The sequence below is a fragment of the Manis javanica genome, chromosome 1 (assembly GCF_040802235.1).
Source record: "Manis javanica isolate MJ-LG chromosome 1, MJ_LKY, whole genome shotgun sequence".
Taxonomy (NCBI): domain Eukaryota; kingdom Metazoa; phylum Chordata; class Mammalia; order Pholidota; family Manidae; genus Manis; species Manis javanica.
Genome location: NC_133156.1, coordinates 120,127,532 through 120,151,145, shown reverse-complemented (window position 1 = coordinate 120,151,145; position 23,614 = coordinate 120,127,532). Strand labels below are relative to the sequence as shown.

The 23,614-nt window shown below is 41.0% G+C and overlaps 1 protein-coding gene across 12 annotated transcripts in view; it reads left to right on the top strand.

The window, feature by feature from the left end:
- Nucleotides 1-8,914: 8,914 nt before the first annotated feature.
- Nucleotides 8,915-23,614, top strand: part of OSMR (oncostatin M receptor) — a 66,429-nt gene continuing 51,729 nt past the window's right edge. For 6 of the 12 annotated variants that reach the window (XR_012131514.1, XR_012131513.1, XR_012131523.1 and 3 more), the window contains exons 1-2: nt 9,505-9,635; nt 22,121-22,206. Coding sequence is in view for 9 of the 12 variants with exons in the window: in XM_017667579.3 (XP_017523068.1) it covers nt 9,592-9,635; nt 22,121-22,206 (130 nt within the window). In the remaining 3 variants the exon portion in view is untranslated. The other 6 variants (XM_037002374.2, XM_017667583.3, XM_017667581.3 and 3 more) reach the window with 6 other exon arrangements.

The following is a 23,614-nucleotide window of genomic DNA, read 5'->3' as shown; positions in this document are numbered from 1 at the left end:
ATTTTAAATGTCAGTCTGGTTTCAGATGATCTGAGTATTTCTTTTTCACTTTAGTTTTTCACATGTTACATATTTCTTTCTAAAGAAATATGTGATCACTGAAGAAAATCAGCAATTTCTTCCAAAGTATAAAAGTCTTATAACCGTACCATTTAGAGATAACCACAAAAACATACTTTATATTTCCCTCTATAGTCTACGTTTATAAACACACATACACATGTATAAAAATATTTTTCAAAAAAATCTGAATTGTAAGATTTTCTGTCTTGCTCTTTTCACTTAGTGCTGGCATTTTCCTGTCATTAAACAGTTTTTAAGACCTGATTTTTAATAGATGAATGATATTTCATTATAAAGATCTACCATTCATTTTTTAACAAGGTTCCCCAGAGACTTCATGCCTTCAAAGGCTGTTTCCTCTTCCTGGGCACACAGGAAGCTCTCGTTTCCCAGCCTCCCTGGCATTTTGGCTGGGACCATGTGACTGAGTTCCAGCCAATGGCATGTGGGTGAAAGTGACTAACCTTGAAATCAAACCATGCCATCCTCTGCTCTCCCTTCTGCTGTTGCAGCAACTCTGGAAGCCATGTGTTCCAGGTGGCATGGCTACAACATAAAGCAAGCCTCCACGCTTGAATCAGTACTTGGAAGAGGAAAGAGCATCTGATTGGCATCAGATATGACCTGAGTGAAAACAAACCTCTGTGTGTTACTGCACATAGCCCAGTGATGCCTTAAGTAAATTAACCTAATGTGAGACCTGCAAGTTATTTCCAGCTTTCCACATTTGTAAGTAGTTATTTACTATTTATTCTAATTATTGCCAATTATGTTGCTATAGTAAGTAAAAAGTATTAGATTTTTTCCATTTTAAATAAGCAGATAATTATTTTTTCTTCTTTACATTTTTGTACAATTTTGTAGATATCTTCAAAAAGCTATTTTTTTAAAAAGAAGGAAGTGTGGAAAGAGATGAGCAGAACTGTCTGGAGGATGACTCCTGAAGCTTAGTTTGTCTGGTGATGGACTGCCTAGAACAAGGGCCCTTCTTCCCCATGGGAGGGTCTGTGCCCCAACCCAGGACCCTCTGGGCTAGGAGATGTCTTTTCCCAGCTTTATGAAACCAACCTCTACAACTGTTGCCAGGTGACAGAAGCTAGCATTTCCAGACTATGCTGTGCAGCCTGCATCTGACTTCAGACTACTTGGAAACTAAGGTCTGTCTGTTCACAATAAATGATGTCCACTAGTTGCAAGCTTGGCCCATAAACACAACACTTCATATCAATGTGTCTTTTTTGGGGGTTGGTTAATCATCAGGGTTTTTTTTTACTAAATAATATATTTACATAGATAAAAATTCAAAAGATACAAAAGGGTAGTTAAAACTCTCCCCTCTTCTCCTTAGGCAACCAGTTCCCTTCCCCAGAGGCCATTAATTTTGTTTCTTCTAGATTAATTAGAGAGATGATAACTGATTATAGATCGAACAGAACAACCAGAATAAATAAAAAAAGAGGCTCCTGCTCAAAGAATATGTTCTCTGATATTTAAAATTATTACTTTTTAAGAATAAAACACATGATAAAAACCTGCACAGACAGGTCTGAAACAACAAGCACATGCCAACCTTATGCACCAATCCCCACTCTTAAACCTTCCCCCAAGAACTACTTTCTGGTACTCTGACTCAAAGCATTCTTATGTATCTATCCCATAAACATTAACACCTTAAACTGATACACGGACATACAAATATACATTTCTGACTCTTGCTTCTTCAAACTTATTTATCTTGGACATATTTCCATAAAAGCACATACAGATAATCTTCCTTCTTTTGAAAGAATGAATCATAAAGTGTTGTCAGTCTTCTACTGGAAGACTTTTAGGTCATTAGTAGTTTGTTGCTATTACAATGTTCTAGTTTTCCTATCTCCCCAATAAACAATATTTTTTTGTAATGAGCATCTGTGTGTGTGTGTTATAATTTTGTAATGACAAATGTTTGTAAGCTTAAATTTCCAGTCAAATAGAATTGTCTTCCTTCTTCCCTCCCTCCCTTCTCTTTCTCTCCCTTTGAACAGGGGTAGATTTCCAAAATAGTCTATTATCATCCTTTTCAAAGCATTTACACCTTCATTCTTAGGTATGATGTTCCAAAAATTTGGCAAGTTCTTACAATTATTTTTGCTAAAGATCTAATAACATTGATTTAATAACATTTCTCTCTTGATGTATTTCATTTTATTCTAGTTTAGCTTGGTTATTTTGTGTTGAACTTGAATAACATTTCTCACTGGCCTGCTCCCCTCACAATGCCTTGGGAGTGTGATAATGACTTGAGCATTATTCCAAAGTTACTAAGCATCATCTGATAATATTTGCAATGGACAAAATAATTACTGTTGTGTTAGAATTAGATGAAAGAGGATACATTTAAGAAGTTGACAAGATTGAATACAGAAGTGAGTGCCTTTGCAAAGATGTCATTTCACTCTAGATGAAATTAATTTAAGCACAAATGGAATCACAAAGATAAAGACAGTTTACTGTAACTCCCTGAAATAAATTTTGTTTCTGGCATTTGAACAAAATTCAGAGGAAATTTAACGACAAGCTTAACCACTCCTCATTTTTGCTTAAAACTCTTTCCTTTGTATTATTAATGATTATAAATCTTCATCTGAAGTGACATTTAAGATAATAGATTAAACTTAAATGATTTCAGCAGATTTTCATCAACTTTCAGACTGAAGTCTAAGGTAAATATATTTCAATCTTTTGAAAAACTGGGTTATTTCAAGAGACTATTTATTAGAAAGAAATATAACCTAGGAAAGAATTCACACTATTTTCACTCAATAAACTAATCACATAGCTGATTCAAATACAAGTACAGGAGTACCATGTTCAGTTACAGCCTAGTAGCTCCTATTAAACCGACCCACCTTCATATAATAACATAAAACACTAGAAAAATATTTTTGAAAAAATGCTTAAGGGCAGTGAAGAATGAACAACAGCTGGAAGATGTTGGAGAGGAGCCAACACTTGGAAGACGAGAAAGCAAATCTAGTCAATTTCCTACATTTTATGGCTTTTAGCCTGAGACAGCCCAAGTTTGCACAGTGAGTGGGTATGTAATACAGCATTAGAAAATACACAATATATCTAGCTTCAAGAACCAGAAGTCAGAGTTTGGGGCAACCACATCCTTGGGAAAGTGAGGAGGGAGATTACAGAAAAGAGAGAGAGAGCTGGAGAGGAAGGAACTGTGCTTAAATGCTACATTATGGATAATCTCTGAACTATGTTTGTGCAAAGCAAACTACAACTAGCTCAGCTAAGGCCAAAAAAATATGAACTCAGATTAGAGCTACTATTTACTGCAAGGAATATCAAGTCTGCAGCTTGAGTCTAATCATGTTACTTTACTATTGAAAAAGAAAATCAATGATATTTGAGGAATATAACAGAATCCAGTCTTCATAAAATAATATTTACAAGTTCAGGTTGCAATCCAAAATTATTTAACAACTCCAAAATAAATAAACAACCAGGAAAATGTGACCCATTCTCATAAAAGAAACCATCTACAAAGACTGGCTCCAAGATTATCTAAATGTTGGAATAATTAAGCAATGCTTTAAAAGCAGCAATTTTAACTATGCTCAATGAGGTAAGGAAATATGCCCATAATGATCTAAAAGATAGAAAACATTAGTAAAGAAACAGAAAATACAAAAAAAGAAAAAAGAAAAATTCTAGAACAGATATATACAGCACCTATTATATAAAATTTGCCAGATGAGTTTAATAGCAGAATGAAGATGATAGAAAAGGACTCAGTAAACTTAAAGATAGTTTAATAGAAATGATCCAGTCTGAAAAACACAGAGAAAAAAGATTGAAAACAACTAATAGAGACACATGGGCATTCACAACTATATGAAGAGGCCCAACATATTTGTAATTGGAGTCTTAGAAAGACATTAGAAAGACAATGGGGCAGAAAAACATTTGGAAAAGCACTACCTGAACACTTCTCAAATCTGGTAAAATACATAAATTTGTAAACTCAAGAAGCTTCAACAAATGCCAGGTAGGATGAATAGTAGCAATAATAATTTAAAAATCCCTAGACAGATTATTATCAAATTATTGACAACTGAAGAGAAAGAGAAAATATTAAAAGCAACCAGAGAAAAATAATACATTTTATAAATATATAGGCAAACAGTGAATTAATTAATTGATGATTCATCATCCGAAATAATGGAGACCAGAAAATCATGGACCATCTCTGATTGTGGGGGCACGTGGGGGGAGGAAGTTGTTAACCCAGAATCTTATATCCAGCAAAAATATCCCTCAAGGATGAAATGAAGTAGACATTTTAAATGAAAAGAAAACTGAGAGAATGTACCTCCAATAAACCTGCACTAAAAACAAAATCTAAAGGAAACGAGGCCGCATAGAAATTTAAATAACTGGGGAGGACTGAAGAACGATGAGAAAAGTAAATATGTGCGTAAATATAAGACTACTTTGCCTCTTAATCTCTTTAAAATACATATCACATCACAGGTTTCATTTTGTTACAGCTACAATACATTTGGCAACTACAATGTAAAGGACAAGGGGTGTGGTTAAATGAACCTATTAGTTGAAATACTATAATATTACCTCAAGTAAACAGTGAAAATTAAGAACATATATTGTAATCCATTGAGCAAACACTAAAAAACCATGCAAAGAGGAATAACAAAGAAGCAAGAAGCAAACTGACATGGAATTCTGAAAGACATTCATATAATGTAAAAGAAGGTAGAAAAGAGGAACTAGAAGAACAAAAACCAGAGGAAACAAACAAAACAGAAAACACACAGTAAAATGGTAGGCTAAACCCAATCATATCAATAATTGCCTTACATGTAAGTGTGTTAAATACTCCTTATCAAATCAAAATGCAGAGATTATCAGAAAGGACATTTTAGAAAGTCCAACTACATGCTGTCTGTGAAGATGCTATTTAAATATGACTACAGACTTATTTTAGATCTAGTTTAGCAAACAGTTTTTAAAAGTCCCCCAAACTTCCATCGAATTCTCCCCAAAGTACTTCTCTCCTCACTGTATGAATGTTTCTTTATTATTAATGACTGCATTCATATTTATTAATTCTCATAACCACAGGCCAAGAGAATAAAAGCTATCTAAACAAATACATATTCAACATTCTCTCTAAAACACATGAGGAAAAAAAGCCCACAAAAATTCTCCCGTTTTTCTGGTTTCTGATGATTTCTGAAAGGTGTGAGCACAATTACAATATCCAGAAGAGGGTAATTGTGCAAAATCAATCAAGCCATCAACCAATCTTCAAGTAATATCTGGTTCAAGCAAGAAACTCCTTTAGAACTATTAAGGACGATGTTATCCTTCAAAGTCATTTAACAGATATTGAAAGGCAAGCAATTCATAATTAAATAATTATATGGAATCCCCTAAAATTGTAAGTTTTGAAAGTTTCCTGTCGCCCTCTAATACTAAACATTTTGCTTTGTCACTGCTGCCTCTTCCACCTCCGATGCCTTTTTTTAAAAAGTGATTGATGTCTCTTAACTAACCAAGCTTGATATATTTTAGATTAAAAAATTTTCAGAAGACCTATTTAGTTTTTCACAATACAAGAATGAATTTACAAAATAACATTTTAATTTCCATGACATTTTCTCAGCAAAAATGCCACTATCACCAACAATCATAATCTCAGCAGCATGCTTTAAGACCTAAAAATGAATTTTAAAATATCAAATGTGATAGATGCCAAAAAAATAGAAAATTCTTATCCATGAGGGTAATGGTAAATCATCATCCACTACTTACTGGGTGAAGCCACTTTCTTCAGAAAACTACCAGTTCCTTGAAATGCTATCAGTTTGGTTACCAAAAGCCACTCAACATGAAATTATAGATATTTATAGTAGTTGGACAAATAGAATCATAATTACATTTCACAATTTGATTTCATATATTTGTATATAGTTGATAAAGAGTTCAGATGGAGTAATTGCAATGGAAGGGAATATTCAAGGGTCATAGGGCACATGATAAATGAAACCAGGGGCGTGGATGTAATCATTTGGGAGATTACGGATTCAGAGAAAAATGTCAAGGATAGAATCTTGGGACCCACCAACATCTAAGGAACAGGTGGAGATCAAGGAGCCTGAAAAGATGATGGGCTTTTTGAAAAGAAAGGAAACTGGGGAGGAAGTGGTGAGAGTGTGCTACTGAAATTAAAAAAGAGAACATTAGGGAGGAGTGTCGAATGCAGAATAAATACATAAATAAATGATGACATAATCTTGTCAATGCTAAGCAAGGAAGGGTGTTTCAGCTCTTAGCTTAGTAAGCCACTGGTATTTTCCATCTTTTTCGATGTAACTGTTTTCAGGCTACTATAAAAAGCTAACCTTTGGCATATGTATCACATACATACCTATGTATCAGTTTGTTAGGGGTCCTATAACAAATTATCACAAAGTTAATAGCTTAAAACAATAGAAACATATTCTCTCACAGTTCTGGAGCCCTGAAGTCTGCAATCAAGGTGTTGGCAGGGTTAGTTCCTGAAGGTCTCAGAGACACAAATCTGTTCTGTACCTTTCTCCTAGCTTCTGCTGGTTACCAGCAATCCTTGGCATTCTGGAATAAGCCAACCTCTGAGTAGTCACATGGCATTCCTCCTAGGTGTCTGTGTCCAAATTTCCCTCTTCCTATAAGAACAGCAGTCATTGGATTAATCCAGGAACTCATCTCAACTTTATTAAATCTGCAAAAAGTTTTTCCAAACAGAGTCATATTCTGAGGTCCTGGGAGGAGGTGAATTTTTGGAGGACATTATTCAACCTAGTACACCACCGTAAGGGTATGATCACAAATTTACAGGTGCTATAGCAACTCTAGAAAGAGGGATACATTTAAGAAATTAGAATGGTGCACAAAATACATGAATTTTATATGGGCATCTATTGGAAGAGGTCATTGAGAGGACGTGACCTCCCATTGATCCATGAATTGGACCCAGGCAATTAGAGGCTCCTTACTCCATCCTCATCCTTGGAATGTATGTTTGCCCCACTGTTTCCACAACTGGAGCCATTTTCAAGGATGCATCCTTGAGAGAGTAATGTGTTATTGAGGCCATCTGGACTGAATATGTGACTGAACCTAAAGTCTCTATATAAACTCCTAAGTTTCTGGCCCATGAGTGTAGAGATCTACTCAACTTGCCCCTGCAGACAAGCGTGGTATGTAAGTTCCCTTGCTTATTAAACCTGCCACCTACAAACCTGGAGTGGCCTGTGTCTTTCTACAGCCTCTCCTTGCTCCGTGTATGGGGACCAATTTCAAATATCACTGGGGGAACACCCAAGGTTTCAAACCAACAACACTGAATTTTTTGCACCTTAGTTTCCTTCAATTGTAACAGGTGTGCACAATAGTTAAGACTCACTTTCTAGAAATTCCTCATACTCAAAGTAATTTTTAATTTCCCATCTTGTCTAAGAGAAACCCTTTGAACTGCTTCTATAAAGAAGAAATTAACGTTTTTTCATTCAGTGAAATACAGAATCGGAAAAAGCCTTTCCAACCCTTCCAGACCTGGTTGGACAGTTTCCATAGCCATGCGAATGGCAAAACTAATGGACTCTTCAAGTAAGGAGAGGTGTAGCAAAGGACCCTACATGTTTAAACAAAAGTACCTTTTCCTCATCAGCATCAAATATTTACTATGCATAATGGTCTTCATGGCACCATTAGGTATTAAGCGTATTTAGGCCTAATAAAAATTATTTCCATGGGATGACACTGGGGAGGGGCAAAAAAATGTGAACCAACATAAAAGTAACATTTGGGCTGATGGTGACATCATTTTGAGCCACGCAGTCAATTCAGGAAGTGATTCGAAGCTTTGATTCTCGTGCGTGATTCGTCTTGATCATTCTGGATTCCTCCCCGTACCCCGCACCACGCACCCCCCGTCTGCCATTTGTGATACTTCCCAGGACCCCCAAACGCGAATCAGAACGGGTTTAACTGACCAGGCGCAAGGCCAGCAAAGCAAGCCTCGTCGGGCAGGCGTCCTGGCGAGACCTCCGGACACTGGGGCCCCGCGCGCTCCTCCCAGGGTCGGCAGGGACTGCCACGCCGGCGGCGGTGTTAGGGAGAGGGTCACAGCGGCGCCCAAGTCCAGACAGCTCTCGGTGGTAGTCCATCACACAACTGCAGAGAGAGGGCCAATATGTATCCCAAAGGGCCTGTACTTGAAATATGCATTTCGGATACTGGACGGCATTTTTTAAGAGGGCAATTAGTCCCCGGGGCAGCACACATGGCTCCCTGAAACGAGGGCTTCAGACCTGTCCCTGCGGATGAGGCTGTGCCTGACCGGGCGTTTCTGGGCAGGAATGAGAGCCTGGATCCTAGAACTCGCGTTCGGACACGTTTCTGTCGCTCTGAACGCCGAATGGAAACAGTGCGAAGTCTGGCTGGAGCGCTGGTCTTTCGCCTGAAGATTTTCTGCCGGGGAGCCCCGGGGCTGCGTCCCCAGGTCGGGCCCACGAGCGGCCGCGCGGGGATACCCGCTCCCGGGCCCACCCGCTCCCGGGCCCTCGGCCTCGCGGGGCAGCGGCGCGCGCCGTTTCCCGCCCGCGCGGGTCCTGCCCAGGCCTCTCCCACTTCCTTGCCACGGGCGCCGCCCGCCCAGTCCGGCCGCACCCCCGGGCCCCGTCCCTTTCCCCAGGGACCGGAGGGAGGCGAATTCCTGTGGGTCCCGGGAGGGCCAGGAGTGCGCGGCCAGACGGGAAATTGCAAAAGCCCTCGGCCCCCTGCCCTCCCCCGCGGCCTTCCCGTAACTCCCGCCCCTGGGCGCTCGCCCCGCAGCTGATTCACAGCCGGCCGGCCGCCTCTGCACGTCCGCACCCGCGGCCCGCGCGCGCCGAGGACCGGGCCGGCTCGCGGAGCCCTCCGCCGGGGTGAGTAGCCCCGCGCGCGGTCGTAGGCTGCCCGCCGCTGCCTCCGCTGCTTTTCCCGCGGGTGGCGCCGCGGCACTCGGACCCCTTTGCAGCCTCTTCCCAGATGGAAGCGTACCGAAGCGCGGCCGCCTGCCTCCCCTGCCCCTCGTTTGCTTTGGCTCGGGGTTCCATCTGCTGCGGGACGGTGCTGAGGGGTCCTCGCCTGTGGCCCACCTACCTGGTGCGTAACACTAAGAGTAACTCTTTCCAGAGCGCACTCTTCCGTCGTCGGGGCATGTTCGTTGCATTTAAATTCCCATTGGATCCACGTCTGCCTCTGCCTCTCTCTCAAAACACGCCGCAGTAGCTGACTCTTGTCTGCAGCCCCCCTACCCCGCACCCTTAGCCGCCACCTGCCAGTCACTTCTTTCGGGGTGGAGTTGGCGATCTCCCTCCACCCGGGCTCTGTTTACATGTACAAGTGGGAGGCGCTCCCACATGGACGAGAAAACCCGGTGGTTCTTCGGCGCCGGGGCGTACGTCTGTCTCTCCTGCAGCATGAATGGCAGCATCTCGAGTTGGCACTTTCGGCGGCGGGATCCTTGGGTTTGTAACCTCCCCAACCCTTTTATAGGCAAACCTAGGAGTGAAGGAGCCCAGTCAGATCGCAGAGCTGGCTGTAGTGGCGCTGAAATCCCAGAGCCCAGGGCTTTGCCCCTGACTCCAGTGAGTCCTTTCTTGATAGCCCTTGGCCTGTCCTTCATCTGCCTACCCATCGTGCCTGCTTGCCTGCCTGCCCTGTGGGGGGAGGCACAGTGCTAGATACCACCGAGAAGGGCTGCTTAACCGACACGCTTGAAGACACTGTGAATGAGCTTGTTCTCCAACTCAAGAGGAGTGAGGAGATTGTTGATGTAGGCAGAGGGCACAATAGGATGCGGCGTATTTAATTTGAGCTCAAAGGAAAGAAACTTTGGATCTTATTCCCAGGTCTAAAACTGACTTTGGGACTGGGCTCACTTTCTTCCTCTGCAAAATAGTAATGGTTTATACTTTCTGTGAACCAGGCACTAGCCTAAGTACTTTACATATATGCCAGCTCATTTAAGCTTCATTAAGGAAGGAGGTGGTAGTTTTGTCATTCTCATTTTGTTAGTGAAGAAAACGAAGCCCAGAGATGTTAAACAATTTGTCTATGGTCACACAGCTAGTAGGTGACAGGATTTGGCTTTGGAGTGCTTACAACCACTATGTTGTGCCCCAAACTCTCAGGCCCTTTCTGGAGCAACTCTGAGGTGTTGCTTCATTATGTCCTGTTTTGTCTCTTGAGCTGCTTTAAAAATGCACTCAGAGACCCTTGAGGCTGAAGGCCCCCAGTCAGAATGGCCAAGGATTCCCTAACTTAGGTGAGCCTCAGAATCATTATTGGAGCATTTCAAAGTACTAGACTCCAAACTTAGTCATCTATTCAGAATCTGCTCAATTTGATGTCCCACCTGCTAGCATTCAGTAGTTAAAATGCCTCCAGTGGCAGGGAGCTCACCACCTAACGCATTGCTGGACAGAGCTAATTCTCAGCTGTAACTTGCCTCCTTATGATTTACATCTTTTTCCTGGTCTGTCTCCTGCTACTCAGCAAACATGTCTAAGCCTTTTGTATCAGAGCCACCTTAAGAGTGTCTTGAGCCACATTGAGGAGAATGCTTACTTACACACTGGGTCTCCCTCTTTCTACCTTTTTAACCTGAAAGACCAGGAACACTTACAGGGGTGCACAGAGGTGTTCTGGAGTCCCTGATGTTTCTTATAACCCTTTTATCCTGAGAAAAGAACCAATCAGGATGACTATTACAGTTTTGAAAGAGGCATCAGTGGTAATATGCTTAAGAGGAAGGAGTGTGTTTCCTTGTGGGAACTGGGCTAAGGCACTGTTGGTTTGAATAGAAGGAAATCTTAGTGTTATCTAGCTCAGTTACAGAAACAGTAAGCCCTGGCTCTCCTCTTCCCTGGAGAAGGAAGTTCTCTTTGACTTAAAAAAATATATGAAATGGGGAAATATAACTAAATAAAGTATTATGGGAAATGCCTCTCCCACCAAGTAGGCTTCTTTGTAGCTACACAAAGTGAGAGGTCCTTTTCCAGCAGCAGTGTCCTTGATTCACAGCCTTGTCCTTCTCATTTTAGTTCTTCTGGGTTTTCAGCATTTATTTACTCCAGATTGTCTGTCTCTTATTTTTGTTTTAAAAATAATACAAATAGTAATTGAATACATTCTCATTCAAACAGTAAAGAAGTATATGGAATGAAATGTAGAAGTACCATCTTCACTCTTACTCCCTCTCAGAAGAGGGAAGGTAAGATTTTTTTCATTTTCTATTCATTTGCATAATATGTATATATATATATGCATATGTAAATGAGATTTTACTCTACATTGTGCAGCTTATTTTTTCCACCTACCACGTCTTAGAGATTTTCCCATGTCTGTACATTTTTTCTTAATGGCTACATGTTATTCTAAAGTAGAAATATAATTTATCCATGCTTTCCCTTATTGATGGACATTTGGGTTTAAAATTATTCAGCATTAGCCAATAGTGCTTCAGGGAAGACTGTGTGTTTATCTTTGTGCTTAACCCTGAATATTTCTGTGGAATAGAATCCTAGGAGTGTCAAAGGGTGTGTCCATTTTTCAACTTGATAGACACAACCTCTCAAATTGCACAGTTGCAACCCACCCCAGTTACTAATTTAAACTCAGTGCATGAGAATGTTACCCTCATTCTTCCTGACATCAGCTATTATCTTTTTTAATTTTAATGTTCAAATCCAGTAAATGAGTGAAATCCAATGTGTCATTTAAGTTGCATTTTTCTGATTACTGCGATTTAACATCTGTAAATATTTATAGCTCATAAGTGTTTTTGGTGGTATCTAGCACTGTGCCTCCCCCCACAGGGCAGGCTGGCAAGCAGGCACAATGGGTAGGCAGATGAAGGACAGGCCAAGGGCTATCAAGAAAGGACTCCCTGGAGTCAGAGGCAAAGCCCTGGGCTCTGGGATTTCAGCGCCACTACAGCCAGCTCTGCGGTCTGACTGGGCTCCTTCACTCCTGTTTTTCTATTGAGTCGCTTTTTCCTATCCCTGTTTATTGCAGAAACTCTATACCTGTTCAGGATCTTAATCCTTGTCTGTTACAGATGATGCAAATATTTCTCCTAGTATAATGCTTTTTTTCTCTCCAGTGTTTTTAATGTGGTTAAATACATAATATAAACATTTACCACTTCAACCATCTTGGAGTATACTGGTCAGGGTTAAGCACACTGTTGGATGTATTGTTGGGCAACCACTGCCATCATCTGTCTCCACAACTCATCTTGCAAAACTGAAGCTCTGTGCCCATTAAACACTAACTCCTCATTCCTGCCCCTCTCCAGTCCCTGGCAATTTCTTAATGAAATTGACTACTTTCTGTTTGAATTTGACTACTCCAGGTACCTCTTATAAATGGAGAATATATAGGATTTGTCATTTTATGATTTATCATTTTACGATTTTACATTTAGCAAAGTGTACTTTAGGCTCATCCATGTTGTAACAGGTATCAGAATTTTCTTTTCCTTTTCAGATTAATATTCCATTGTAGTGTATATCGCATTTTTGCTTTCTATTCATAAAAGCTTTTGCTTTTAACTACCTTTTGCTGCACAAAAGTTTTAACTGTTTAAACTGTTATCAACTTTGCAATCTCATGATTTTTGTGCTTTGGCTAGCTTAGGAAGGTCTTTTTCTCCTAAAAGTTAGTTTTTAAATTATCTTATTTTCTTTGTTTATTTTCATTTGGATTTTTACACTTAGCTCTTTAAAATATCAGATTTTTGTAAAAGATGAAAGAGAAGGGTGTAACAACTTTTTTTCTAAAGTTTTAGACAGTTAATCCCATACCATTTAATCAACTTTTTTTCCAACTCACTTGAAATTCTGTTTTTATAGTAGATTAAATTCCTCTTTATATAAGGGTCTGTTTCAGGATTCTATTCTAGTATTTTTTAAATATTTAGTAGTATATATTTGTACTTAAAAAATTTTTTTAGAAATGATTTCATACATTTTCTCTTTTGTATAAACTTTAGCTTGTCAAGTTTAATAAATACTGTTGAAATTTTTCATAAGATGTTTTTAGGTTTATAACTGATAGTAATTTTTTCTGCATTAATGTTCGTTGTGGTAAGAACTCAAAGCATGGAGGAAGCAATGTAATGTGCTAAAGAGCAACACTTTGGGGAGTGACCTATCTGGTTTCGAGTTCTGAATTAACTATGTCAACCTATGTCAAAGTTACTTGTAACCTTTCTTAGCTTTCATTTCTTTATCTGTGTATGGGGATAATATAACATTTTTCATAGGGCTGTTGTGAAGATTCCATTAATAAATGTATGTAAATCGCATAACAAAGCACCTGGTAGACAGTATCCAATACATGCTAGCTGGGATAATTTAATACTGACCTTTGTATCCTAGTATGGGCTCTGCAGTGTGCTTTATCAAAGAAAACAAATAATCTTTTTCTTTGTTTATCATTAGTATTCTTGGAGACAAAAAATATGTAATAAATATTGCATATAGGTGTGCTGCTCACTCTTCAATATGCATGTGAATTACGTGGAGATCTTTGTTTAAGTGCAGATTTTTATTCAATAGATCTAAGGTGTGTTCTGAGATTTTTGCATTTCTAACAAGCTCCTGGGTAATGTCAGTGCTGCTGCCCCTCTGTCCACACCTTGAGTATAATAGTCATTCACTGGTGTTTAAAATTAAGCTGCTAGTGATACTATTTGCTATTGGGATAAATGTGATCGACAGGACTTGTAAATTGCTTTCTTACATTTACAGTTGACTTCTGAACAACACAGAGGTTGGGGTGCCAACCTTACACAGTTGAAAATCCTCTTATAACTCTTGGTTCCTCCAAAACATAACTATTAATAACCTCCTGTTGACCAGAAGCCTCACTGACAACAAAAACAGTCAATTCACACATATTTTTTATGTTATGTGTATTATGAATGTATTCTTACAATTAAGTAAGCTAGAGAAAAGAAAATGTTTTTCCAAATTGTCACTGATCTCCAAAAAATTTCCAGTGTATTTATTGAAAAAATCCGCTTAAAAGTGAACCTGTGTGTTTCAAACCCATGTTGTTCAAAGGTCAAATGTATATGCTAAAGAATTAAATTACAGTTGTATTTCTTTCCTCTCATCTTTCCCCCACCTTTTTTTTTAATGAGAGCACTAAATATAACACCAAGTTCTATTCTTAGATCAAAATCATTAAGGCAGTTAACTGGATTATTTAAAACTGTTGTCTTAAGATGAAGACAATCACATAAGATATATCCAGTCTGAGTATGAAATCTAAAGTCAACTGAAAGACGCAATTACAAGTGTCTTAGCAAATAGAAATTGTAAGACTTAGGAACACTTGGAAAAACGTAAGATAAAAGAACTCTTGGAAAACACAGAGTGAGGTCTACTGTGTGACCATGCAGCATGCGCTGACTCTTAAGAAGACGTATATCAACAGATGCTATGTTGTCATGTGAGTATATTTTCCCACATGGTGTTATTGTAACCAAAGTCCACTGCCCGAAGTTCACTGTAAGCCAAACACAGGACACTGGCCTTTACAAAAGCAAAGAATTTTACTGCAGTATGACTGAGCAAGGAAATGGGAGGCTAGCTCAAATCCGTGTGCTCATCAGCAAGAGGGGCTTTTGCAAGGAGCATGGTGAAGTTGGGAAATTGCTACTCAGGCTTCTCCGTCCCACAGTGGTTGGCACATCCTCTGATTCCCTATGATAGCTGGGTTTTGTATATCAGGTAATGAGTTGCATGCTGATCTGGGACACCCTTTCTCACCAAAAAGGTCAGTGCCTGAGCAAACAAACCTATCTTGCACATGCTCTCACAACATGACTGGTTTTGCCTGGATCTAGAAGGTTTCTGGGGAGGCCCTGATGGGGGCTTGGAGGCTTCCAGTTCTCTGGAAAATATGAATCGTCTGTGACTGTTACCCTGCAGGGCATGGTTTCATTGTATCTTGGTCACTTCTCTCTTCTCTCAATCACCCTCAGAAGGGACTTTGAACATGTTAACTAGACATACCTTAGTGTGCCCGTCTGACAGAAGGGAATGATTGTATGTTTTTCTACCCAGGATATTGGTTGCTTTCTGTATTTGGAAACACACTTTTTATATGCTTGTAGCTCTCTCAGGAGCTGAGAGATCACATTTTTGTACAGAAGCATAAGATAACCTCATAGGCTGATCTAGTACCTAAAAAATACCAACCTGTTTTCAGGTCTGTTTTACAGCTCTGGACTGGATTTGAATCGTAAAACACTATCAGCTTGTTTAAACTTGTTGGGGGTACATGGCTCAAATGTGGAAGTAGTGGAATTGCCACTACTTGCACATGTAAATATATTAAAACACACATTTTAAATGATGCATTGTGCTGCAGAATTACATAACTTGAGATAATTAACCATAATTCCCTTTATCCTGCCCACCTCCCTTACCCCCTCCCAGCTATAAATACCTAACTGTTAGTAGTTGGGTGTCTTTGGGACCATATTTGGATCCTTTGAATAGGAGATAGCAAAGCAGAAATAGATATGCAGTAGATTTGGGGGGAAGCTCTTGGGAAGGGAAAAGGGTACCGGGATGTCAGAGGAGCTCTGCAAACCCGATTCAGTCCTACACCTATGGAAGTAGACAGGCAAGGAGGAAGGTGGCGAGGGAAGAGCTCTTCCAGCTACACTGCAGTTCTGAGAATGTTTTGGCCAGGCCAGAGGGGACACTTCAAATCAAAGGTTGCCCACTAGAGGAGTCCCATGTCAGGCAGAAAAGGCTTGTCTTGACCATTGTCTGGGAGCAGCCTGGGGGAACTCTGGGCTCAGGTGTGAATGTGCAGCAGATCCAAAGGTGTAGAGGCTGCCTGTCTAAGCCCCCAAGACAGGCCCTTGTAAAGGGACCTCTCAGTGCCATAGCTACGTGGTCACCACACTTCCCTTCCAGAAGTGGTATTATGTGCATACTATTTTGAAACTTGTTTTGTCACACAGTATTTTTAGACATTCTTCCCTATCAGCAAATAGGTCTATTTCATCCTTTTTGACAGTTTCATAGTATTCCTCTATAGAATACTTAAACTTTCTAATTCCTTTTGATGGATATTTGGATTTCATTTCTTTCCCTCAGTATTAACAATGCTACAATGAATATTATTTAAATATATAATTTGTTTGTATAGGCACACATTTACATAAATATACAAGCATACTATCTATGGGATAGAATTCCAGAAATAGAATTTCTGGATTAAAGGGAATACACTACACATTGAGATTTTAATAGATATTGCCAAAACAACCTTGGTAAACTTGTGCTTTTTCACCATCAGAGAGTAACAATACCTATTTCTTCAAACTCTGAGGAGTGTTAGGATTTAATACCTTTTCAGGCTTTACCAGGTGGATACCACACAGACACACATAACAGACATACATAGTTTTAATTTGCATGTATTTTATTAGTGATATTGTCCATTTTTTTCTTTTCTGGTTATTGGTGTTTGTTTTTTTGTGAATTACATATTCATGTAATTTGCCAGCTTTTCTACAGGGTTGTCTATTTTTTATTGATTTCTAAGAGCTCCTTATATATTAGCAATAATAATTCTCTGCCATAACTATTAAAACTATTGCTCCCAGTGGGTTGTTGGATCAATATTAGCACTAGTTTTTTTTTAATGTTCAGTTAATCAATGTAGCAATCTTTTCTTTATTGCTTCCAGGTTTCATATGCTAAAACAAATTATATAAATATTCACCCATCTTATTCTTGTAATTTTAATGTTATTTCTTGCATTTATATCTCTGTGCACCTGCAATTAATTTTGTTGGAGGGAGTGAGGGAACAGTAATAATGATAAAAAGTTAACATTAATTGGGTTTTCTGTTTGTAGGTTCTCATAATGTTATTTAATCCCCATGCCAGTTCTATGAGGTTGGTTCTTTATTCTCATTTTACAGAAAAGGAAATTGAAACTTACATGGGTTAAGTAACTTGTCCATGGTCATTAAGTGTCAGAGTAGGCATTCGACACTAAGTAGTCTCACGTCAGAGCCTATGCACTTAGCTATTACAGCTTTCTTTTCGCACAAATGTCTAGGCTGTTGTTCCAGTACCATTTGGGGGAGAGGGGGTAATGTATCTTTTCTCAAAAAATTTAAAACATCACCTTTAACATATATTACATTCTTACCTATCTTTTGGATCTATGTTTTCCATTCCTTTCTTTGGCTTCACTTACCACTTAGAGACTTAGCTTTAATCCTAGCTGGGGTCCAAATTCCAAGGACCTTTAACTGAACATGGCTTAAAAAAAAAGAAAATCAGTTGTGCGTGAACCAGTTCAGTCTCGTAAATCAGGATTGACCTGACACAGCTGGTAGAAATACTTACCTGGGTAGGTTTAGAAGGGAAGACGTGCCAGAAACTTCCATGGGCACATCTCCCAGCCACGGACACTTGAGGAGGAAGGGTGGTAGAACTGGAGTGAAAACCTGTAGGTCCTCAGTCCTGTGCTGTAATGGTGGAGGCCCTTTCAAAGGGACTCCACAGGCAAAAAGCAGTGCTCATGAAAAAAAAAAAAGAAATCCAAGAAATATGGGGAACCTCCAGGAAGCGGCATTACGTTCTTTGCACTGCCACCCAGAGCTCTCTCACCAAGTGCACACGCCCGAGAGCACGCGTCCCAGATGAACAGCTTCTTTCTTTAAAATTGTATTTGCATATGACATCATCGGGGCACCCAGCCAGTTTTGAAGAGTTTGGCAGTACACCCAAGTTCTTAGGAAGCAAATGACTGATTAAGCTGCTTCTCATGGGAATAATTTGTGGTGGGGAAACATCCCTGGAATAAATATTTTAGTAATGACAGAACAAGAAGTGCTGGGGAAAAGGGCAAACCTTTTCAGAAGTTGTTTTGTTACACATGTGGTATTTATACTGAAGGATACACAAAGTCATCTGCCTTTGGCCAAGGGACAAGATTTGAATGAGAAGTTCTATGACATGAGTGGGTAATTTTTCTTTTCTTTCCTTCCTTTTTCCACCCAGAGAAGGAATGCCAGTGGAAGACTATGAATAAGGCAATATTTGGCAACAGAAAAAGTAGAAGGGCCTGAAAAGGAATCTGTTTCCTTTAAAATAAAATTGAAAAGAGAGAATGAGAAAATTGGTACAAATTTTTATTCATTTACCAGATACTTACTGGGTAGTACCTCTGTCCTGGGGCTGCTAGACAGCGGGAGTAAGGTCCAGGTGTGACCCCAGGCTGCTCAATCTGGCTGGGAATGCTGGGAAGAGAGAGAGAAAGACATTTGGGGAAAAGGCCAAGGCCTGTGGATGAGCCGGGAAAATAATCTTTCCTTTCTGAGCTCTTCTTCGTACTTCCCTAACTTCCTTTTCCTGCTGGGAACTGGAAGTGGCAGTGCTGGAAGTTGCAGAGGGAAAGCCTGTTGAATGAATGAGTGGTGGGGCGGCCTTTCCAGCTGCGGAGGAAAACCCAACCCTGCTGGGAGAGTGGTGAGTGCCAGTGAGGTGCCCGCGCCAGTAGCTGGCTGACTCTGAAGAAGCTCAGCAGCCCAGCCTGGACTGGCAGCTCTGATCCTTGAGGTGACGTAGGAACACCTGTCCTAATCCTGGATTTTCCTTTGGATCTGCATAAGCAGGTGGAGTACAGGGTGTGGAGCACCCCAGAGCTGCGTGCACCCATCTCCCTCTTATATCCGTGCTCCCTCTCAGGGCCATCCAGTCCTGTGGCTCTAAATACTGTACGTGTGCCTCGAGCTCGCCTGACTCCATCCCCCAGCCAAGACCCCTCCCACGAACTCCATTTCCTCTGCTATCCTCCCTTAGCAGAGCTGACGAATCAGCAGGGGTCTCCCTAGCTCTGCTTGGATATCACAGAAGCATCTCAAATTTGTCATGCCACAGACTGAGCCCCTCATGCAGCCCACTACATCTCTTCTTCCCACTACATGCCATTCTTCACTAGTGGCAGTGGCAATTCCCTTCTTCCAGGGGCTCAGGCCAAATTCTTGGAGCCATCAGAGATGTCTCCCTTTGTCACCACCCCTCACGCCCTGCCGGCTCTCTTTCAAAAATCTCTGGAATTGCACCACTGTTTGCACTTCAGGTGCCCTTCCCCTGGTCAGCATGGGCATCACTCTCCCTGAACAGTTGCCTAACCTCCTAACTTCCCTCCCGCCTGCCCTGCTTGCCTCCTTCAACCTCATCTCCTTACAGGGTCTTTCCTGTTCAGAGTAAGAGAGCCCATGTTACTGCTCTGCCTAGAACTGCCTAGGGACTCCCATCCAGCTCAGAGCAGAAGCCAAAGTTTCGAGAATGCCTTCCTTGCCTGCTCTCGGTGTCTGTGTGCCCTCGGATTTCACCTCCTGGCACTCACCTCCTTGTTCACTCCATACCCGACCCCTTGTTCTTCTGTATGTGTGCCAAGCACTCTCCCGCCTCTGGAGCTTTGCATACTGCACTTTCTCACCCCCAGGTTTTTCACTGTGCCGGTTGGGGGCTCCCCAGGAAACAGCTGGTGCACTGGGAAGAGGACAAGGATTTCTGTAGGAGGTGTGGCGGGGGGACCACATGGGTTGTGCAGTCACCGGGGCTTGGAAGCTGCTAGCTTAGCCCTTGGTGTGTGTGTGTTTTCCTCTTTAGCATCAGGCTAGGCTCTGCGCCATCAGGGGAGCTGTTCCTGTGGCACTTTCTGCAGGGGGCTCCATGGATGTGCTTCCATCTACTGACTCCCGTTCTGCAAGTTTTAATGAATGTCATTGATTTTTACCAGAAGGTTTCAGACAATAGCTAGGACTCGAAGTTCTTCTGCATGTGGTCCTGAGGTGGTCTGCAGCCTGAAACATCGGGATGGTGGCTGACCAGTCACACCACTCGAAATAACCACTTTGCTGCTGGGCAGGCAGCAACAGTAATGGGACAGTTACCACCTATCCAGTAGGTGCAAAACTGCACATTGCAACTGATGAGAGGAGAAACACTCAATCTGAGCAGCTGCTGAAGGTGCTCTCTCAGATTCACAGCCTGACGCTGTGAGACGCTGGGGAGAAGCAGGGCTTCCACACAAAACTGTCCTGCTGATTCAGACTTGCCTGTGAGACCTGGGCCTGAGAGATACTTGTAAACACTCACTTCTCATTTTGGTTATATGACAACTTTTATCCTTTAATTTCTGGTTACTCTTAATTGGCAGTGGCTTCTAACTTTTAGTTTGAAGTTTCTCTGCCCCAGTGACTTGTTTAATTTTTGTGGCATGTAAAAGACCTGATTTACTAGGACTCCAAATTTTTACAAACATTTAGAAACATTGAACATTTTAGTAACATTTAGCCCTCATATAAGGACCGGGACAATGTACCTATTGCCTCCTGAATCATCTGCTTTTAAATTTATGGGATGAGATTTCCTTCCAATGGTGGCACCTTGCATTCCTCAGGTGATGTAAAGACAAGGAGAATGAGATCCTGTGCCCATAGACCAGGATTGGAAGGATATTTCAGATGCGCAGTGAATATCACATGCTGACATTTTTCTTTGCCTCCCCTTTGGTTTTGAGCAAAAACTCTTTTCTCTTGAATTAGCTGCCCCCTCTGGCTTTGATATTCAGTTGTATAGGAACCTATTTGAAGTTGTAAGTAGAGATTTTAGAGAGGTATGAATGGTCTGTTGCCAAGAAGAGAAGTAATAGAAAGCAGTGCTTGAAGGAATAGAAATAAAACCTGTCCTTTGCAGATTTGTGCTTTTACTTGTAGTCGGGCTCATATATAAGCAGGTTCAACCACCCTAGAGTAATTTAATGGCTTGGTTTACCCTCTTCCTGTCTTCACTGTTGTTTGATTTACATGTAAAATACGACTTAAATCAACAGAGGGTGTGGACAGTGAGAATGGATGATATGGTTTACTGAATTTCTGGCTTTTGATGAAGTCTAGGTGGCTAGACAGAGGCAAAACTTGACTTTGAATTATTTCGTTGCTTTTCTCTGTGATGAGTCAGAGTTTGAAGTAGAGAAGTGAAATTCAGTGTTTCCCCTGACTAACACACTTATTATTAAATTAAGAACATATTAACCTTCTTGAGGTCATGCTGGCCCATTCTGCGTGCCCTCGGATTGCCCCGTGGTCAAAGGACTTGATGAATCAGTGACACTCTTTGCCCTGCAGTTTACAACCCCCATCTAAGACAAGGAAAACCGGAAATTCTTTTAACAATGAAACACTGATTTTCTCTTTAGGTAGAATGTGGTCATTTTTCCTAGATGACATTTTAATGGGAGAAGAGTAGAGATGACTTTCCTACAAATAATTCAAATTTAGCTCTTCTGAGACTGTGGCCCGTCTATTATATTTACCTTTGTTTCTCTGCTTTTACTTTCTACATACACCTTTGCTTGGTTTGAGGAAATCCGCTGACCACCTACCTATTGCCACACAGCCCCAGTGGCCCATGGCGGTAAGCATTTATTGTTCCCGCCTCTGGGGTCAGCCACACTTGGCAGTGGTGTGGCTAGTGCCCACTGAGCTAGGTGGTCCCAGCTGGAGCAGCCGAGATGACAGTCATGCTTCCTGCATTGCTTCTTCTCCTCCTGGGCACCACAGGGTGGCCGGGAAATGGTCCCGTCATGCCAACGGAGGAAACACAAGAAGACAAGCAGAAATACGCAAGGTCTCCTGAGATCTAGGCTCCAAGCTAGCACACCATCACTTCTGCCTCACCCATGGGCCAAAGCAAGTCACGTGGAACAGGGAAATATACTTTTATTCTGTGGGGGCGGGTAACTCCAAACTTAGGTGACAAGGAGTATGGATGTAAGGAGGACAGAAGAATCAAGAGCCTTTAATATCCCTATCTACCACAGTTGCCTCAGTGAAACCCGTTCAGAGCTCAAATAAGTAAAATTTCCCTTCTTTGTAACTTATCTTTTTCAGAAAACCAGAACCTATGGCTCTCTTGGTGGTCCTTCAGACAACTTTCCTCTTGGCATTGCTGTCCTTGAGAACTTACCAGAGTGAAGGTAAGAGGGAAGAACAGTAAAGAAAAAAAATCATGTACACTAAAAAAAAAAGAGGTGGTGGGTGCTTTGGAGAAAAGTTAAGCAAGTCTTTTGTCTTTGGAAATTACTCAGAATTGGTGAGTAGGTCACTCTATCACTTGGAATTGGTAAGTAGCAGTTGTTGTCTTTTTCTGACTTTGCTCATCTTAATGCTCACTTTAATGAGCCACACTTTTACCCCAATTTCCCAATCAGTGCACTAGTCATCAGTACGCCTGTGTATGGCCCTGATCCTGTACAGCTTCCTGATACACTGTGCGTGGCCATCGCCAGGGGAGGCCCTGCTGCGCCTCACTGGGTGCAGATGGGGAACCACAGACCTGGGCTGGTCACTGGCTTAGAATGAGTTGTGATGTCCCTCCACTGTGTTCATTGAGAAGCTATTAGCCGCAAGATAATATGCTAAGTGCTGGAATGCTATTTATGGATAGAGAACTAGTACTTGCCATTAGCTATTCCCCCAGTGAGGGCATTTTGTGATAGATCAACTTTTTGTATAAGTCAGTAAGAATTCAAAACCTCTAAAATGTTCATGGATACTATATTCCTTTGAATGAATTTGAAAGTAGATTCTTAGGTTTGAGAGAGTTTCTACTGGTTTATAAAGTTCAGTGTTTCCGTCTGTATTCCATAAAGCTTTATACCTTCGTCACCCTGTGTATATTCTTTGCAGTACTCCCTTTGTAACAGAATATAGGCATACATTTTTAGTAATTACATAATTTCTGTTCATGGATTCATGAAAATGACATTTGCATATCTCCAACTGTAGCATTTGGATGTATTTTCTACTAGTCTCCTGTGTTTATGTACAGACAGACAGAAATAGAGGTGTAAAAATGGAGATTTGTTTTCTTATTGAAGTGAAATTTTTCTACTTCCTTTGAAAGTCTGTGAAAAGATATTTGGAAATAAAAAACAGACTTTGTTCTGATAATAACTCAATTCTCTGATACCCTTTAGGTCTGGGTTTTCTTTTAGGCTCAGGGCCCATGCGAAGATGCTACTTTTATAGCTTCTTAAAAATCAGAGTTTGACTGTTGGTTTCTTCCATAACCTGGAGCTAAAAGCTGGGAATTAGGATTTCTCACCTGCAATATGTACACACCTCACTCGATCCATCTTACTTGCTAAAATCTAAGCATGACATAACTGGGCTGAGCTGGGTGATCTGTACCACAAGACTGTTTAGGTCCAGCTGGAGCTCCTGATTCCCAGACAGACCTATGGCCCTAAATCCAGGCCCTCCAGAAAATCTCAGGCATTTAACTCCAAGCTTCTGGCATTGCACACTTCCCTAGTGAAGTCCCATTATCTGATCCAACAACTATTTACTGTGGACTTTCCACTTACAAAACCCTATGCTCTC